A 20391-nucleotide genomic window follows, 5' to 3' on the forward strand; every position below is an offset into this window, starting at 1 on the left:
TGGGACAAAAAACGCCCCAAACATATTTCCTACAAGTTTGCACCAACAACCAAGCGCCAAAAAGTAGGCAGTGTTATTTCTCACTAGAAATTAGCAACCACAAGGAAAAGCCACGAAGAAAAATAGCCTAAAGTGTATCTAAATTATATATAAGGTATAGCTCTCTCTCTCCTTTTCCTCTACGTTATATCTTTTTTCTCTCTCGCGGAACGAAAATGCCGAAAACGTTGCATGGCCTTGAAACTTTACTCTCCATTCTCGCTCGTCCATCGACGCCTAAGAAGTTCACTTCAAAAATATTTATTGTTTACCAAGAAATTTGAACAAATAATATTTATTTTCTTCCAAAAATTTTGAACAGAATTTGGTTTTTTTAATAAAAAATAAAAGAACTTATTTTTCCAAGAATTTCCTTTTTAACATGTCATATCCAAATTGCAAAAGCAGCTGAATATATTCAATATCAAAAAACTCACAACCAAATTTTTCATCATTGATAGTAAAATAGTTTTTTTTTTTAAGTACACCATATTTTGTCCTAAAGAATAAAACAACCAAAACTCTTTAAAAAACTCGGCATGAAATTTGGATCCCTTGGCAAGGAATTGCGCTATAGTTAATTAGTTGCCATCTAAATATTTAGCCATATACGAGTATGTAATACAAAAAAGGCATACGGTAATAAACATAAAAGCCATTTTTACATAAAGGTGGCAGCAACCAATGAAAATTTGCTCGAACATTTTGGTTTGTGAATAAAAGAAAAAAACAATTTGTGTAAGACATAAATATTTATATTTATATGTAAAAGTATATGCTACTAAAATAGTGTTCTGGCATACGGTTGCACGAGTATATACAAATATTTTCGCTGCATCAAAAGCAAAATAAACATAAACCAAAGACGTCACGCAAAAACCAAAGCAAAATATATATTTATGTACCATAGCTGTGTGCGCGAGTAACACAAGGATAACGCAACGACTAAGTCAAGCTTACTGCGGTTGATTTTGCACTGAAAAACAAAGAAACAATGAAATAAAACAAATAACAAAGCTGGCGCAAAAATACTTTTGCTTTTATTGCTAAATTTTTCAAAATTTTTTTCTATCAAATATTTGCTTTTTTCTATCAAACGTGTAGGCGCGCTGCAAAAGTGCTTTGGAAAAATTAACGCAAATTGTTTTTTCAGTGGGTACTTCTCATATGTATAATCCAAAGCCAGTTCCACATCTTGTTGTTGTTGCTTCTGCAATTGCTGTTGTTGCAGCTGTTGTAAGATCTTCAATTGAAATTCCAGCTGTTCCTTCTCTCTGTCTTTCTTAGTGGTCGCTGTGTTATTGCGGCGTGGCCGATTCATCATCGGATCCTCCATTTGACGCGATGCTTGCGCGCGCACTTGTGGTGGCGGTCCGGGCGTCTTCTTTTTCTCTTTCTTTTTCTTCTTCTTCTGCTCAAAGAGTGCCGCATTCGCCGAAGCGACAGTCGCTTCTCGTTCCATTTGTTGCTGCTTCTTCTTCGCCAAAGCGGCAGTTTGAAATTGCACCAGCGGTGAACTACGTCTGCGTACGGCTGCGGCGTTGGCGCCTGTGCAGCGATAATCGGGTGTACCCACGCCGAAGAGGCGACGTATGCGACGTTTGTTGATGAATCCCAGACCCGTGCTGAAGGTAGAGCTTGCGCCACCTTCGCTGCCTGCGACCATCTGACTGAAGTTGCTGTCCAAATCGCATGAACCGCTGCCGCTATTCAGCGTTACACCGCCAATGGTGCCAGCCGAATCGGCACCACAGGGAAATAGATATGTATTGAGTGTACTCAGTGTGGAGGAGGTGAACTGGCGCGTTAGCTCGAAACCGCCAAATGTACCGGCAGCGGTGCTACTGCCATTTGTGAAATGCCAATCGAATCCGGGCGGTCCAACGCCAGTGGTGGTGATCTGTGGCGGTGGCTGTGTTTGTGCGTGTGTCGGTGGCGGTTGCGGTGGTAGAGCGACCGCTGTCGAACCGGTGGCGGTGGTGCGTTGCGAGGTACTCGTGTTGCTGTTATTCGTGTTAGTATTGGTGTTCGAGTGCATGTTGTTGCTGTTGTTGACATTGTTGTTATTGGTGCTGGTGGTCATATTGGTGGCATTGTTGTTGTAATGCAAGCGCGGTGTGGCGCCGCTCGCCGCTTGCATGTCGTATGAGTGCGGATTTACATATATGTGATTGTTGTTGTAGTTGTGCTGGCCACTACTGGTGGTCGCGCTGACACTCAGCATGTTATTGTTGTTGCCCCCACCATAGGTGCCTCCACCGCCAGCAGTATTGTTGGTGTTATTATTGTTATTGTTGTTGGTGAGATTCATATGCAAATTCACCTGGTTAATATAGTTTGCGATGCTGGCGTGTTGAGTTTGATTAGAGTGTTCGGCGCCCCCAAATAAGTTATTGTTGTTGTTCTGCGAGTCCTGCGATTGCAAGTGACGGCTGCCGCGTGGCGCAATTATGGCTACGGCAGGCACGCCTAAGCGATGTTGTGGTTGTGGCTGTGCAGCTGGTGGGCGTGGCGGCATTATCGGTGCAATGGGTAATGGCGGCAACTGTGGCGGATCCCGCTCGCGTCGCAAATGCAACGCGGCAGCAGCCCCAAGCATGTGTGGCGCCTGTTGCTGCTCTTGCTCGTGTTGGCCTTGTTGGCCTTGTTGGCGTTGGCGCTGCGGGCTGTTGTTGACATTGTCCGCTTGCTGTACCCGCTGCGGCGCGTCGTTATTGCCGTTGTTGCTAGCTGTGGAGGATGCTCCACCCGCGCCTCCGCCACAACAATCACACGCGCCGGCACCATGTGAGCCCATGGTGAGTTGGTTGTTGGCGGTTTCTCAACGAGGATTCGAATCAGAGTGAGGTGAGTTTTATGCAGTGCTGTGCGTTACAAATCTTTTGTTGATATTTTTGTTTGATATTTAAATTTCCTTGAAGCTCTTAGGCTAATTCTTTAATATGTATGTATGCATATGTATTAGACATTGCGTTTTTCAATAATGCTGGACATTTTTTTAAATTAATTAATTGTTTATTTTTTTCTTTTGATGCTTGTTGCTATTTTTAAAAGTGCAGTTAGCTTTGAAACCGTTTGAAAATGATTACTGCTTAAGCGCTAAGTTGAAATATTTTGCGTTTTTCCTTATTTCATAGTGCCTTTGGAAGCTTCATATTGCAAACTCTATTTTCAGAATTCCCCACAGCGCTATGGTGTGTTGTGAACAAGTTTTATTTTAATCAACAGTTAATTTGAAAGCGAGTGAGTCTGTTTGAAGCCTTAAAAAATAGTTCATATATTTTTGTATGCAATTGTTTAAATAGCAGCGCGGTGAGTTTCAGCTGATACTTTCAGAAAGTTGTTTTATCAAATAAATTTGCACAATCTTCGATTTTTCTTATTTATAATACGATAACTACAAGTTTTTTTTTCTTCATGAAGAGAAAGTTTTTCACCAAAGTTTCGTGGTGAAAATTTAAAAAAGCCTGTAAACGCAATTTTCTCAACAACTTACACCATTATCACATGGCTGACCACAAATTACTTTTCTGTTTGTTTGAAGTTGTCGAAATCCACTTATTTGTTAGAAATTATTTTCACGCTTAATAAAAATTTTAAAATTCTCCTGTGAGTCTCAAAACTGTGTGTTTGTCATTTAATAAATTTTGTTATATTAACTGTACTGTATATTTATTTTATTAGCTATTTTTTGTATAATTATCTCATTATACCACAGTGCATTGCTGATATTTTAAAAATACTCGAACGTATTTGGTTGTCAGTAGAGGCGTTTATTGCTCAACCAGATATAATATTCATTCTAGTGTTTTTAATCTAAAACTTGTCACGTGTATCTTCGGCACCAGAAAGTGGTGAGTTTTAGTAAAACAACAATATTCTACCGCACATATGTTAATAAATTGTAAGCGAACTATAAATGTACGCAACAGTTGTTTTATTGATTACTTATGCACTTTACCAGTGGTGGTGAGTTTTTGTACACACTCGACAATAAATTATTAGCCTTTGATGCATTCGGTTGCAGATTCACTAATCGTTTATAGCTTAATAGCTTTGCTTTAGTTGTGTTCTCTTTTTGAACGCTAACAGCAGTGTGGTGAGTTTTATCAAAGTATCAAATTTTGCGCTTTCCATTACATTACTCACATTTACGTTACTGACATATTCTTTCCCACCGCTTCTTTCTCGCTTGCAACTTTATTAAATGTTGTGCAATTTCAAAGAGTAAACTCGGATACATTTTTTTTACTTAGATATATTTGTTGCTGGTAAAGGTTGCTGCTTACAAGCTGTAGAATTGTAAAAAGCGTGGGTTGCGAATTACAGTTTTACATTAAATTTTTTGCACAATTCGTAATTTTCCAATCGTGGTGAGTATTTATGTTTGTTAATATAATATAATATAGAATGTGAAGAAAAATGTATTCTGTGTTCGGCGTGTAGCACAGCGTGATGCTATACCAGTTGTTGTGTCAAAAAATATATTCACCACGGTGTGGTGAGTTTACAAAAATGCGTTTTTCCGTTTATTTTGCAACAAGTGCAGAATATTATTGTTAATAGTAGTTTTATTATGACTGTGCACATTGAAATGTTTAATATTTTAGCTAGTATTAAGACTTTTGTTTTTAATTCTTAATTAAATTAGCGGTATTTTGCATTTTTCTTTCGCATAACTGTGCCTCGTTTGTTTGTGAGAAATTTGAACAATATATTTTCGTGCTATTGCATTTTTGTATAACTACACGCATAACTATTGTGAACAGATTTCGATGTACAACTTGGAGTTATTGTTTTAACTTTTTTGTGCAATTATTCAATTTATTTGCTTATGCTGTTAACTCTCAGTTTATTTATTTTAGCAATGCTGCGTGATGTCATTGCCTTTTTCGCTATTAGCCTGGAAAACTTTTGTTTTATTCTTATTTTTTGGAAATTTTTATAAACTTAACCAAAAATGCTTCGATGAGTATAAACTTTGCGTGTCAAACTTAATTTTAATAAATATTTGTATTCATATAAGCCACTTGGTATCACAGCAATTGCTCTATTTGCTAAATGAGCTGGGTGCGCACTGCTAATATTTTTACTTGTATTTGATTTTCATTTGTTTTACGTTTTCCTTCACATTTTTTGCATTAGAGGTTGAAAAATTCGCATCCACAGTAGTGAAATGTCCAATAAATGTCACAATTATCTCGGTGCCGCGCCAGCACCCATTTAACTAAGCTATTACTAAGCACTAAGCATACGAAGGCAGTTTATTTTTAAGCATTATTGTACGTTTTTTTAAATAATCTCAAATTTTCGTTGTTATTTGCTTCTTTTTTCAAACATAGCAAAATAAAAGATCAACTCTCACACACATTTCTTTAGCCTACATAGCAACTGATGCAAGGTCAGATTTTTTTAAATTCCCTTTTACGTTGCATGCTCTTAGGCGTTGTCACATGGTCTTGCAGTGGAGCCATTTTATTGTACATTTTTGCATTTGCGGAGTTATTGCCTTTATTTTTTTTTGTTAAACTTTTCTTCACACACACATTGGCAAACTCACTAAACTCGTTGCATCACGGCGCATTTGTGTTGCATACTTTTAGGCGTTTAAGAAATGTTTTTTTTTTGAGTATTCTTTAAAAGGCTTTTTATTGTTTTCGACGTATGCATTTAATAAAATTAATTCGTTTTGTGCGTCTACGAAAGCTTTCTTTGTTAGGAGATTTTCGGTTTCTTTTTTTTTTTTGCTTCTATAAAAAATCTGGCTATTAACAGCTTTCAAACCACTTTTAGTTAGTGTTACGCACTCCAAAATATTCGGCTCCTTTCAAATTCCTCAATTATGTTACGCTACGCTTTATTCACTTCACTTTGATTCTTCAAAATTCGTATTAATGATTTCAGAATTTCGAATCTTTACGGCGCCAGCAGCAATTCACACACGCACACACCCTTACAATCGCTTAAACGGTGGAAACTTAAATCGGTTAGTGTGGCTAGCGACTCTTGAAGACACGACATTTGCATGGTTTCACGTCAACGCTTACGGTTCACACAATTCGGTTCAGTTCAGCTCAGCTCAGCACAGCACAGCACAGCGTCAGTTCACTTCATTCGTTTGGGAACAAACAACAAATAAAAATCAGCAACTTCAGTTCGCTTCACATAACCAGTCAGTAAGTCACAGCAAGCCGACAGACCAAACCAACCAGCTAGGCAACCAACCGAACGACCGAACTTACACCATTTAGGCAGTTAGGCAGTCCAAACAACAAAAAAGGCGCCGACAACGACGAGAAAGAGCGCAGCACTACTTCTCATATTTCCTCTGCCACTTTGTAATACACTACCGCTTCTCAATAATTCAACTTTAACACTTTTCACATACTTTTATCCTTCGTTGTGCTTCACGTTTACTTCCGTGGCTTGCGGCATGGCTACGGTGGCTGTCGCTACCATCGACGCGCCTCGTCGCTTCCTCGTTCGGCGACGCGCGCATTGTTCGTGAAAGTAGTTTAAATAACAGCATGCATTAGTGTTGTTGCAATTGGCTGTTTGTGGCAATGTTTGTAGCTCGAAGTGTATGAATGCCAGTATTAGTTATGAGTGCGGTATGGTTTTAGCGCTCTTTCTCTTCCTCACCCTCGCCCTTACCCTCCCTCCATCCTCTTTCTCTCTCTCTCTCACTCTTCTCCCGCTCTCTAACGTTGGTCTGACAATTGTCGAATTTGACGTTTCAAGCTACGCGCCAGAAATACTGCCAACCTTTTGCGCTACTTTGTACTTCCTCCAATTGTTTTACGTACGTTTTCCAGCATTCGTGGATTATTGCTTTCTCACATTTTCGCCAAAACTTAGTCTCTCTCTGCTCTCACTTTACTCTCTTCACAAAATATGTGTGTCCGCTCTCATCTGCTTACGGTGCCACTTTAGTATCCTTTAACTTGGCTGCGACGGCATTCGTATGGAATTTCACGTGAAAGAGTAAACCACCGAGAAGCGTACATGTCCAGGCGTGCAGCCTTCGTGTGTAGGTCACCATCGAAGTAAGTTACACGAAGTTGTTTGCCAGAGTGAGTGTATTATAGGTTAAGGGTGAGTGCTGGAGTAGTTGCTTCGATTGTCGACCCCTTTTAGCCATTCTCAAGTGCACGAGGTCAATCTTCTGTCAATAGCAGAGCGAAGTAAATGCACACAAACATGTCTCTATTGTGCAAAATAGCAGCAGCGAGTGAAAAGGGATAAGTAAATAACAGCAATTGAAGAGCACGTGCTTTGAATCATCGCCGTTCCTCCAATCGGTAAACTTTTTCCACACCTTTTTGATTGCCACTTGTTTGAGGTCAATACTTTAGCAGCTTAGGATTCGCGAAAGGCAGATTGTGTAATGTTTTGTGTTGTTGTTTTCCATCTTGTAAAAATATGTTAGTTGTTGTGGTGCGAAAAATAACGCTGCGTGGTGTTTTTCGTTTGTTTTTGTAAACAAAATGCTAGGTTATTAAAATTAACCTGCCTCAGGATTTATAACAATTAAGACATAAATAAATAAATTATTGGCGCGTATATTTCTTTTGGGTGTTTGGCTGAGCTTTTCCTACTCCTCTGTTATTAGAGATGTAGCAAGATATACCTGGGTAATTAATATAGTTTGTTTGTTTGGTCGCGGCATACACTGAAACTGCTGGGCAGATGAGCTGGCTGGACTTTGCAGACGGTTCCGTCGCGAAATGAAACGATTGGGGTTCCCTTAAGAAACTGTGGTCTACTCCTGGAAAGCGAGCGCTGGGCTAGTGCGCAATGTGCAAGGTCTCGAGATCGTTCTGGTCACGGGTAGATCGGGGACGCTCGAGGGAACTCCTAAGGCTAACAAACCCCGCACTCTTGAGTTTGGTGGGATTCTTTACCGGACTTTGCCCGTTAGGTGTTTATGCGATGGGATTGCCTCAAGTCCGTTCTGCAGAAGCTGCCTTGAGGACGAGGTGGAATCCTCCCAACACCTTCTTCTCAGCTGCCCTGCTCCCGTCTGGCAAGGATTTAACATCTGGACTCTCATTTTCTCGCTACGCCTGCGGATATAGCGGGTCTAAATATCACAAATCTGGTGAAGTTCATCAGTAGCTTGTTGCGGCTAATTCCGAACGTAAATAAGCCACCGTCGGCGTAGTCGTAAATGCGTGGTCATCATCGTCTCTAATCCCAAGGCTCCTTCTTCCTTCCCTTCTCCTTTCTCTTCTCCCCTGTATGGTTTCACAACGGACGAATTTTTAAATATCTGTCCCTAATCTAGGGCTGCCATTTAACCTAACCTAACCTTGGCCGCCCTCATTATGTACTGGTACTATAAAACTATTGATCCTTCTTCTGGTAGACGTTCAGTTTTCAAAATTTTGTTTATCAATTATTTCATCATATTTTTGAGCATTTCACCGGCGTATTGTAAAAGTTCTGCATTTATTTGATCGCTTCCGTTGCTTTTAGTACTTTTTAACTTTTTCAGACTTTCTGTTACTTTGCTACAACCTGGAGCTTCCATGAAGTTTTCTACTGTTAAGTTTGTCTCATTTATACAATTTGGACCGCACTCTGTTGCATTTTCTATATTCAGAAGATCACTCAAGTTTCTTTTGCCATCTATTAAATATTTTTTCTCTTTGTTTTATTATTTCCCCTGGCTTGTTTTGCACAAGTCTCATATAAGTATGTATATAAAGAGTGATTTTTTAAGAGCTATAAGGAAGTTTTTCAAAAAAACACTCGTAAAATTCAGAAAAATGCATGAAATTTTTATTTAAATCGATAGTACAGTCCATATAATTTAATGTTTGAAGATTATTTCATGCAAATGTTGACCGCGATTGCGCTTCAAATGGTCCATCCGCTTGGCATACTCGTTTCAATGTTTCGGCCGGTATCTCACATATAAATGATTTAATGTTGTCTTCCAATGCGGTAATTGAAGGCTTGTCTGAATAGACATGAGCTTTAACATAGCCCCACAAAAAATATTCTAAAGGCGTTATATCGCACGATCTGGGTGGCCAATTGACAGGTCCCGCACGTGAAATTAAATGTTCACCGAACTCGCCTCTCAACAAGTCCATTGTTACGCGTGCTGTGTGGCATGTGGCACCGTCTTGCTGAAACTACATGTCATGCAAGTTAAGCTCTTGCATTTTGGGCAAAAAAAGTTGGATATCATTTCACAGTAGCGCTCACCATTCACATTTAGGTTACGATTCGCAGCATCTTTGAAGAAGTGCGGTGCAATGATACCTCCAGCCCATAAACCGCACCGAACTGTGACCTTTTCTGAATACATTGGTAGCTCTTGCAATTCTTCTGGCTGATCTTCACTCCAAAATTGACAATTCTACTTATTTACGTAGCCATTGATCCAAAAATAAGCTTTGTCGCTGAACACAATTTTTCGACTTTAAACTTTCTTAAGGCCGGAGGGCCAATTAGATGTCCTAAATTCAGTAGTTTTCGCGAAGCGTTGTAGGATGAGAAAAAAAACAATTAGCCAAATGAAGTTTTGGGTATAGTTTAATATATATTTGAACTAAAAAAAAAAAATTTGTACAATCTCCAACAATATATTGTAAGCCGAGTTATCAATAGATTCCCAGAGCGCCTGTATCCAACTTCTGTACAAGATACAACTTGCAAAAAAAAAAAAAAGATTATTAATTTTGATGTAATTATCTTCGATGTGAACTAAGAAACACGTAAAATTCGAATTTTTGGGGAAGGTAGAAAAAAAAGTGGTTTTTCAAGGAAAAAAAAACTCTTCAACTGGGTAAAAAAGTCGCTTAAAAAAGTTTTTGGATGTTTTTAGTTCACATAGAAGATAATTACATCAAAATTAATAATCTTTTTTTTTTTTGTTTTCAGATGAAAATTGCAAGTTGTATCTTGTACAGAAGTTGGATACTTCAGTGGCAAGGCGCTCTGGGAATCTATTGATAACTCGGCTTACAATATATTGTTGGAGATTGTACAAATTTTTTGTTTTAGTTCAAATATATATTAAACTATCCCCAAAACTTCATTTGGCTAATTGTTTTTTTTTTCATCCTACAACGCTTCGCGAAAACTACTGAATTTAGGACATCTAATTGGCCCGCCGGCCTTAACAGAACACGCATTTTTATAATAAAATTCAATGATTTGCAAGCGTTTTTCGTTTGTAAGACGATTCATGGTTAAATTACAGACCAAACTGAAGATGTTGGACAGTGAAACAAAACACGAAACGTGCGTCAACTGTTTAACAACCAACTGTTTAAAAAGATAATAGCTAAAAAATCACCCGTTATACATATATATATATATATATAAAAGAACACCGTTTATGTTTGAATATTCAAAAAATATATCCTAAATACGTAGTTCTTAATTCTCATTTAGATAACTCTAACAGACACCCTTTATATCTAAATGATGATTCTTAAAATAAAACCCTTATATTTAAGTTTAAAAAAAATCATGCTTTGCATTTTTCTAATTCCGAAAAGACGCCACTTGCTTATAGATTTTTCTTAAAATCAGCTTTTTATATGTAAATGTTTCTAAAAATAAATTTAAATGGTTTTCCCTAAATTTAGGCTATATAAATTTTAGCTATATATGTAAAACCACCCTCTATATTTTCATATATGAAAATTTAAACCATTAATATTCCTAATGAAAACTTAAAGCATAAGGGTGCATGAAAGGGCCTGATAAAAGTTCTACAGATACTACCTTTATATTTAAATGTTTCGAAAAAGACACCCCCTTACATTTAAATGATTCCAAAAAGGCACTCCTTATATTCAAAGGCTTCGAAGAGGACACCCTTTACATTCTACTGATTCTAAGAGATAGTCCTTATATTTAGATATTTCGAAAAAGAAACCCTTTACATTTGAATGATTCTAAAAAAACACTTCTTATATTTAAACGCTTCGAAAAAGACACCCTTTGCATTTAAATGATTCTAAAGAAACACTTCTTATATTGTATTTAAATGTTTCAAAAAAGACACTCTTTACATTTAAAAGGTTCTAAAGAGACACTCTTTATAAGTAAATGCTCTGAAAAAGGCATTCTTCACATTTAAATTGTTCTATAAACGCACTCCTTACAATTAAATGTTTCGAAAAAAGCACCCCTTACATCCTAATGATTCTGAAAAGACACTTAATATATTTTAAGTGTTTCGAAAACGACACCCTTCACATTTAAATGATTCTAAAAGGACACTCCTTATATTTAAATGTACCGATAAAGACACCCTTTACATTTAAATGATTCCAAAAAGCCCCTCCTTATATTCAAAAGCTTTGAAAAGGACACCCTTTGCATTTAAATGATTCTAAAGAAACACTTCTCATATTTAAATGTTTCAAAAAAGACGCTCTTTACATTTAAAAGATTCTAAAAAGACACCCTTTATAATTAAATGTTTCGAAAACGGCACCCCTTACATTCAAATGATTCTGAAAAGACACTTCATATATTAAAATGATCCAATAAAGACACCCCTTAGATATTCGTTATTCCAAAAATACACCCTATATATGTGATTTCTCCTAAAAATTCACGCTGTATTTATAAATAATTCTAAAAATGCACCCTCTATCTTTAAAAATTTAAAAATTTTTAATAGGCGTCTTATAAGGACCCCTTTATATTGTATATAAATTTTCCTAATAGGAGCTTCAATGATATTAAACACTTTGCTCCCAATAAAATCTCTAAATATGCACCCTTTACTTTTAAAACGTCTTAATACAAGTTCTACCATAAATATGCACCCTTTACTTTTAAAGTTCCTAAATGTTTTTTACATTCATTCCAAGCCCTCTTGACTTTGGGATTTACACCATAAGCGCCACGAACTAAGACGCACAAAACTGCAATATTCCAAACCAATTTCGAGTTTCTAAATCACTGCTTATCTGCCAATGCAACTACCAATCGGCACAAAAATATTTTGCGCCACAAAACCGCATAAACGTTTGCCTATGCAATAATTCACTTGGACGACATGTTTGTCTGCTAAATCGTGCTTTGCGTACTTACACGAATATGCCGTTACTTGCAACTGCCTCAGAAGCCTCAGAAGCATTGGTTCATTGCAAGCAATTGATGGAGACGTTCACTGCCTCAATGCGCCATAAAGCACCGCAACGTGCCACAAGGTGTAGCAAATGTGGTGAAGGTGTTACAAGTGTACAAGTGTATGTGTGCTGATGAGGGAGGGACGCCAGAGCAGAGCAGAGCACGATGGTAGCTGAGGTTGTGGCCGTCTCTGTAGCTTTGGCTGTGGCTACGGCAGCACGGCCATGGTCATTGCGAAGGTTAAAGACTTAAAGTATACACTTGCAATACCTACGCATTGCAAGAATACATACATCAGTATTTATGAGTGTAAGTGTGTGCACATGCATGTGCATGAGAGTAAATACTATTTTACTGATTAATTGATGGCGCAGATTAAGCAAATAAATTCATAGCTCCACGCTGATTGTTATTACACACCGCGAACGATTGCTGCGATTGATGTTTGTGATTGCTGCTATAAAAATAGCCATTCTAGTTCGTGCCGTATACATTAGGGTGGGTTGAGAGGAGGAAAATTTCAAAATTTTAAATCGAATAGTAATGAAAAGTTGCCAAAGTCGCCAAGCAAATAAAGGTTAAACACAAGACTTTTGCAATGGCAATGGTTAAAGTAATAAATAAGAAGAAATTTGCCTAAAAAGATTTTTGGTGCATGAAAATCATCTGAGAAGAAAATGTAGTTCGAGAGTATCTTTTCTCAAAAAATGTGCCTTGACCTGAGAATTTATTTACAAATCAACGTCTGAGACTCTACAGGATTATCCGCTCGACACTTTCTTTGTCAATGTAACAAGTCTCTTATAGGGTCAAGATTTGTTCCAAATTAGGTTACTAGAAACATCGTCTGCCATTCTGAATCATCTGCGTGAGCCTTAAGTTAGTGATGGGGACAGCAAAACAAATGTTTGATTAGTAAAACAGAGATGCCTAAGTGAAATCATGCGGATAGCAAGTAAGGCACACTTCAGCGTGGAAATTTAAGAAATCGGTAATCAGTAGCCTTAAGAGACAAGGGAGCTGGATTTCGCTTTCACCGCAGCCAATAATAAAAATATGTATACAAATACAATCTATAAAGTCCGGATCATACAAAGCAGACTCCAATGTATTGAACGCTCCTCGCCGTCACCGAAGCCAACACTCTTCGCATCATAGCTGAATAATCAGTTGGGGTGGCGCTCCCCGCTTTACATGCTATTCGATGACTTTAAGAAGGCATTCGACACAATTAAACTTCAATATGACTGGTGTTGAGTAGAAATGGCTAAGATAATCCGCCTCATCAGAACCATTTATAAGAACTCCGAACTGGTAGTGCTTCACAAAAGCAACATCAGCGACCCATTCACCACCAATGCCCGCGTAAGGCAAGGTTGCTCGCTGTCGCCCCTTCTCGTCGCCATCGTCCTACACGACATCATGAGTCAATTAACCCTGCACAAAAGAAGCATCGTATGGAGTTTCACCAGAGTCTTGAGGGCCTGGACTTCGCCGATGACATATGCCACCGCTTTCACAAACTCACTGATATGCAAACGAAGACGAACAGACTAGTTACGCTGGCCAGCTACGGCAAAACCGCAAAAAAGCAAGACAATTTGTCGAAGGCTTCTGGTACCTCAGCTTCACTATTACGGCAAACGGCAAAGCAAATGAAAATGTCATTTACAGGTTAAACAAAGCAAGGGCGGTGTTCGAGCGAATGCACACAGTATGGCCGATATCGCAAACCTCCCGGCGAACCAAACTTCTAAGTTTTAACCCCGATGAGCGAGTACCAGATTGACCAATTTCAAAATTTATTTTTGGTCTTAATTTATTTTTCTCTTCGTCAACTTCGCTTCTTTATCTTCTTCAATAGCTGTTTAAAATTTTCAAATTGGTTGATACTTTGGGCCTACCCTAACGTACATATTTGATTTTGCGCGTATTTTTAACGCCATATCAATGAAAACAAACGAATTTAATTGGAAATTACGCTCGTAAAATGCCGAAAACATGATTCCTCCGCATAGTTTATATTATTCAAGGTCTTTAAGAGTGAAAGAAAACAAATGAAAATCAATTTAAAATTGTACTAGAAAACGGAAATAAGTTTAGAAATAACTACAGAGTTCTCAGCGATGCAAATATCGATGAGGTGGCCAATAACTATTAGATTTTCATGGTTTTCAGGGCCGAAATTAATCGGTACTCAAACTCTAAAAATATCAAAGTGCAGAGCAGCTGCTAACTTAGCTTGTTAAAGTAATGACCTATAAAATACAGTAGGGAAATCAATTCATATAAAAGAACTTACTTAGATAAAACCTCTACCGACCAACTCTCGTACAATTCGCCAAGGATATTTTTTATTCGTGTATTTCCAAGATGTTAAAAAACGGCTAAACTTATCTCGCATCAAGAAAAAATTAACTAGCGAATGAGTGGCACTAAGTAGATAGTAGCACTGCGCAAAAACAAAAACAAAAAACTAGGGATGTAAACCAAGCATAGACTGAGGTATAGTAATTATGAAGGAGGAGGAGGTGCCAAATATTGGACCATCTGCCATTTTATCGCTAAGTGTCACAAGTTTTGTTTTCCAGAGTTAAGAAGTTGTCCTACTTTGTCTCAGGTTGGTCTTAGTTATTTGAAAAACCGCGTTTAAAACTTGATTTCTTATTGTCGTTAATAATATTGTCTTAAAGAATCTATATTAGAATTTAGTGGCCCATATTTTTTTAGACCAGTTTACCGCAAAATTACCTACTCGTGTGGATAACTTTGGCCCATTTTTTCAAAAATCAGAAAAATATGAAGATAGCGTGGGCGATAGAGGTTTAAAATGTTCCAAAAAATATTTTCCGGAAATTTTCAGTAGACGTCTTCTCAACTGAAGACAAAAGGCCAAAAGTACGCCATTAATTCTAACACTGTCTGTTGTATCACAATGTCTAAACCTATTAAAACAATCGTACTCACTACCCCCCAATGAATTATTATTTGTACATAAATAAATATGTGAATCTAAAAAAAGCTTTCCAGCAAGTGTAATCGAAATCATATGAAAATTCGTGAAAATCATATACAAATCAAAAGGCTCTAACTCTCATCTATCTCGAGATTATGGATCGGCCACCATAAGGAATCTACCTATGACACAATTCCACGCAGATAACCTCATATGATGCCAAAGCGGGTGTTTTCAAAATAAATTCTTAGAGTTTGCGTTTCACGGAATCTTCTTAAAGGTCAAAAGAGCCCCACGAGGGAATTCAAAGTAGGAGAAACAATATAGAAGGAGCCACTGTTTTATTGGCTGCCAGTGGCATTTGTTGGGTCATCTTGTAGAACAAGTGCAAGTGCAAGAATTTTCATAAATTTAAAATTTTATTTATTTTTTTATAAATTCCGTTACACTGCAAAAATGTGTTATAAAACTAAAAACTTAGGCAAAAGAGCCACCTAAGGCAGTTCAAATAACATATTTTTGTATTCATGGATATTGTTGGCCACTAATAATAGGTCTATTTATAAGTTCGTGCGGTTTTACAACAGATGGCGTAACTTGATTATTATTCCATCGATCCACATTTCCAAACATTCATTGGAGAGCTACTGTCGTAAGGCACAAACGTCAGTATAAGTTTTTTATTTGAAGCGTAAACAACAATATTTTTACCACACTTGAAAATGTCGAATTTCGTGCCAAATAATGTGTTTTTGCGGGGAATTCTTCTTCATTATTTTAATATGAAGAAAAAAGCAGCCGAAAGTCATCGTATCTTGGTGGAAGTTTATGGTGAGCATGCTCTATCTGAGCGAACGTGCCAGAAGTGGTTTGCACGCTTTAAAAGTGGTGATTTTGGCTTGGAAGACGAAGAACGCGAGGGTGCGCCGCCAAAGTTCATGGATACCGAATTGGAGGAATTGCTCGATCAAGATCCGGCTCAAACGCAAGAAGAGGTTGCAAAAACTTTGGGAGTTGATCAATCAACCATTTCCAAACGTTTAAAAGCCATGGGAATGATCCGAAAGGTAGGCCATTGGGTGCCGTATGAATTGAAGCCAAGAGACGTTGAACGCCGTTTTATGGCATGCGAACAACTGCTTCAACGGCACAAAAGAAAGAGTTTTTTGCATCGAATTGTGACTGGCGATGAAAAGTGGGTCCATTACGACAATCCAAAACGTCGGGCAACGTATGGATACCCTGGCCATGCTTCAACATCGACGTCGGCGCAGAATATTCATGGCCTGAAGGTTATGCTGTGTATCTGGTGGGACCAGCTGGGTGTTGTGTATTATGAGCTACTGAAACCGAATGAAACGATTACGGGGGATGTCTACCGACGACAATTGATGCGTTTGAGCCGAGCACTGCGAGAAAAACGGCCGCAATACGCCGATAGACACGACAAAGTTATTTTGCAACATGACAATGCTCGGCCACATGTTGCACAAGTGGTCAAAACATACTTAGAAACGCTCAAATGGGATGTCCTACCCCACCCGCCGTATAGTCCAGACCTTGCGCCATCCGATTACTATCTCTTCCGATCGATGCAACATGGCCTGGCTGACCAGCACTTCCGTAATTACGATGAAGTCAAAAAATGGATCGATTCGTGGATTGCGGCAAAACCGACCGAATTTTTCACAAAGGGAATCCGTGAATTGCCAGAAAGATGGGAAAAAGTAGTAGTAAGCGATGGACAATATTTTGAATATTAAATTTGTAACCATTTTACGTCAATAAAGTTTCAAATTTCGAAAAAAACCGCGCGAACTTATTCATAGTCCTATTACATACCCAGTAACACAACAACAAACAGTTAGCACTCTTAACATAGTACTCTGAAAAATCAAGTGTTCTATATGCGATACATTAAACATATCTGAGTTAAAAATGGAAACACCTTATCAGATGTAGGGGACTAGGTATGTCACTAGAAGTATGTCAGCCACTTCTTAGGAATTCACTAAGTGTCTAGTAGCGAACCGCAATATGCGCAATCTTCTGTATTCTCTAAACTGTGGAATTATGAGGGCTAGAAGCAAAATATATAGAATACAAAAGTGGCGTCCCTCACGGGCTGCTATCCGCAGACAGAATCGCTGTGTGTGTGACTTTCGCCTTTTTCAATTTCGCTCACGTACCTGCAATCTTGATGGACGCAACCTCAAGCTTTAGCGGCATATGACAGGTAGGTAGGAGGTGAAATTGTTGAAGTGCCAGTCTAGGCACTCTTCAAGCAGCACTAAAGCGCCGTTTCGATACGAAGCATTTGTCAAACTTCTCTCAAAATTTATGCTTGAGAGCACCTGAAGCTGTAAGAGCTTCGGGGGAAGCGGAAGGGGTAAATCAACGCCGGCGATTCATATTTCGAAAAACAGAAATTCACGCGCTATAGAAGAGCGCATTAATGAAACTACATTGTTTTCTTTATTATTATTATTTTTTTTTTGTTGTTGACTAGAATATTTTGGGTTATTAAAAAAATGTAATGAAACAAAACAACAACAAAACCGGCGTTACGTAATCGTATTGTAAACAGCTTTCATTAAGTACCGCCTGCTGGTGGGCAAATTACTTCCCATAATTACATGGCTAAATGGCTAATAATGGCCATTAGCGACAGACGGTGGTCACCATTTCCAGAAAGGATAATTTATTTTCACTTTCATAACTTTTGTTTTATGAGCGAAACAAAAACAAAAAATATGTAGGGCATAAAAAACCAATCGATGCCACACATCGTAACAAAAAAAGTGAGTCAAAGTATTCTGCAAATTGTTTTAAGGCCTAGTATGTCGTTTAAGCTATGAAAGAATAAGAATAATGTAACTGAATGTACTCAGCAACGTTTTTTTTTCAATCTATTTATTGCAAAATCAATTTAATCACAACTTACACCCGAAGTGGTCAACTTCTTCCCGAAGTGGTCCTTTTCACCGGCCTCCTTCTTCGTGCAATTTAACGCCTCTGGATTACTTTTTCTGAGGCTATGTTAAGTTTTTGGTTTACGGCGACAAATCAGCTACATTGGAGGCCAATATTCAACGCGGCACCATTGACGCCATACGGCCAGATTTATTGGTTAAAAATAGTCAAGCATTCGACTGATCGAACGAACAATGTAACTCATAACCGCGACAAATATATGCCGGATATCATATTTGAAAAATAAATACCATGAAATTATCAATAAATAGATTACAATAAAAAAAAAATTCATGCAAACAAATTCATTCAAAATATTTTTATAATTTTGTATTATCATTTTAAGTTCTGAAGCTCTTAAAGAAACACCCTATATATAGTAAAGCACAAAATCGTGAATTCAAAACTAGCAGTCATTTTTAACTTATTAGATTAGATTAGATTTGTGGGCGATGGGACAAATCCAAGCACTCAGTCAGGAAGACCATTGTACACTGGGAGAGAGAGAGAGAGACAGGATAGAGAGACAGGATAGAGTGACAGGATAGAGAGGCAGGATAGATACAGTATGGATGGTTAGACGTAGAAATTGATTGGAAGTCACTCTTTTGGATTCATTGATGAAGCTTAAGAGGTCCGGCAAAGGAGAAGTACGAACTTTATCCATATTCAGTACATCGCAACCCAGCAGCTTAAGTCTGATTCTATTGTAGATAACGCCGGACAGCTACAAAGAAAATGCCTCAGGTCCTTCCTACTAAATTTTAAGAGAAATATCGCTAATTTTCTATGGGCTTCTTTCACAAAGCATTTGGCTACTCTGCAGGAGCTCAACTCAGACCAACGCCTTCTATGAGTAGACCTCATGAAGCCGTCAATCTATAACTGACTCGATCCAGAATTGACACCTAAAATGGTATGCAAATGGTATGCTTTTAGACTCTTCAATTGCCAGTTTATTAGCCAACTCGAGCCTTGTAATACCACAATGTCTAGACACTCAAATAAGCCAAACCTTGTTGCGTTTCGCAACACTTTTCAGTTTTGTTTTACATTCACCCACTAATTTTGAAGAGTAGTGTGGATTAGCAAGCGCTTTTCTTAAGGGCTTAATACAAATTTTATTGAAAATTTTATTAATTAGCACACCCTCTAACTAAAACAGAAAAATCGGTGTATATAAGTGATACTCACAGATTCACCATTTGATTAAAAGTGATTGCAGTTTCCTGTTCGTTTGCCAGTCGCTTCTTCAGATTATATTAAAAAACACGCGCTTTAGCAACTCTACTTACTCGTTCATATTCCGTTATGTCTAACAAACTATATTAACTACTCGCTAGTAATGAAGTAAGTCAATCACAAACCATATTTTTATACGAAAAATGGTTCTCTGAGATCACTTTGCATATTGTGCTTCCAAAAATGCAGTGCAGGTTACAAATGAGCGAAGGTGAACCGCAGTAATGTTGCTGTGAGTTAATTGAGCTACTATGCGCACAACCCTGATATAACGAACTTTCCAACAGGCAGTAAATTAGTATGCAAAGTGAAAAAATTATATTAAAAAATGCAGTGTTTTTAATGCAAAGCAAGGATGCTTACATACACACACACACTCTCACAAAAAAAGTATCACTTGTATAAACAATCAAACTGACAATTAAGTCAGTCATCGATTAAGTCATTTAACTGTACTTTGCACTTGGCAGCTTTGTTGGGTAGTTTTTTCATGTTCTTTTTTTTTTTTGTTTTTCTGCTTATTTCATTTTTGCCCTATCGAAAAAACATAGAAAAAATCAAAAAAACAAATGGATTTCACTTCACTACTGTATGCAAAAATATAGCGCAGCATCAATCAATCATAAAAAAAAACCCCAGATCTCACTGTATCACTTCCTGAGGACAGAAAGATAATAGTCCACATTGCTCATTTTCAGGAAAGACAAAAAGCTTTGTAAATATTCCTATGCAAATACTTCTTAAAAACTGTAAAAACAAGGTGGCGTCTGCTCTGGCACCTTTAAATTGCAATTTAGTATGAGCCTATAAGGAAATGTAAAAAAAGTAAGTGGCGCAAAATTAATCACCCTATTGGAAGATTTGTAACTTTCACCCAAAATCCACTGTTAACAGGATTTTTCTTGAATTTCAAATTTCAAATCAGTTTATTATGTATACTAAAGTTAATAAGTTAAAAACTACACCCAAAAAATCTTCCTATAAATTCTAACTAAATTCCCCCATTGACAGTGTTGGGCATTTTCTCCATATTTGAAAAACGCCATTTGTTTTTGGTGAAATTGACTGCATTC

The 20391-nt window shown here is 37.7% G+C and overlaps 1 protein-coding gene across 1 annotated transcript; it reads right to left on the minus strand.

Moving 5' to 3' along the window:
• Positions 1–502: 502 nt before the first annotated feature.
• On the minus strand, positions 503–9446 carry LOC128857380 (GATA zinc finger domain-containing protein 16). The gene has a single exon (XM_054093123.1). The coding sequence runs from the start codon at positions 2834–2836 to the stop codon at positions 908–910; it is 1929 nt and encodes a 642-aa protein (XP_053949098.1). The 5' UTR covers positions 2837–9446; the 3' UTR covers positions 503–907.
• Between the last annotated feature and the right edge of the window lie 10945 nt (positions 9447–20391).

This window comes from Anastrepha ludens, chromosome 3 (assembly GCF_028408465.1).
Source record: "Anastrepha ludens isolate Willacy chromosome 3, idAnaLude1.1, whole genome shotgun sequence".
Classification (NCBI taxonomy): domain Eukaryota; kingdom Metazoa; phylum Arthropoda; class Insecta; order Diptera; family Tephritidae; genus Anastrepha; species Anastrepha ludens.

Coding starts and splice junctions, on each gene's coding strand:
- LOC128857380 (XM_054093123.1), bottom strand. CDS start 2,836: ATGGGCTCACATGGTGCCGGCGCGTGTGATTGTTGTGGCGGAGGCGCG.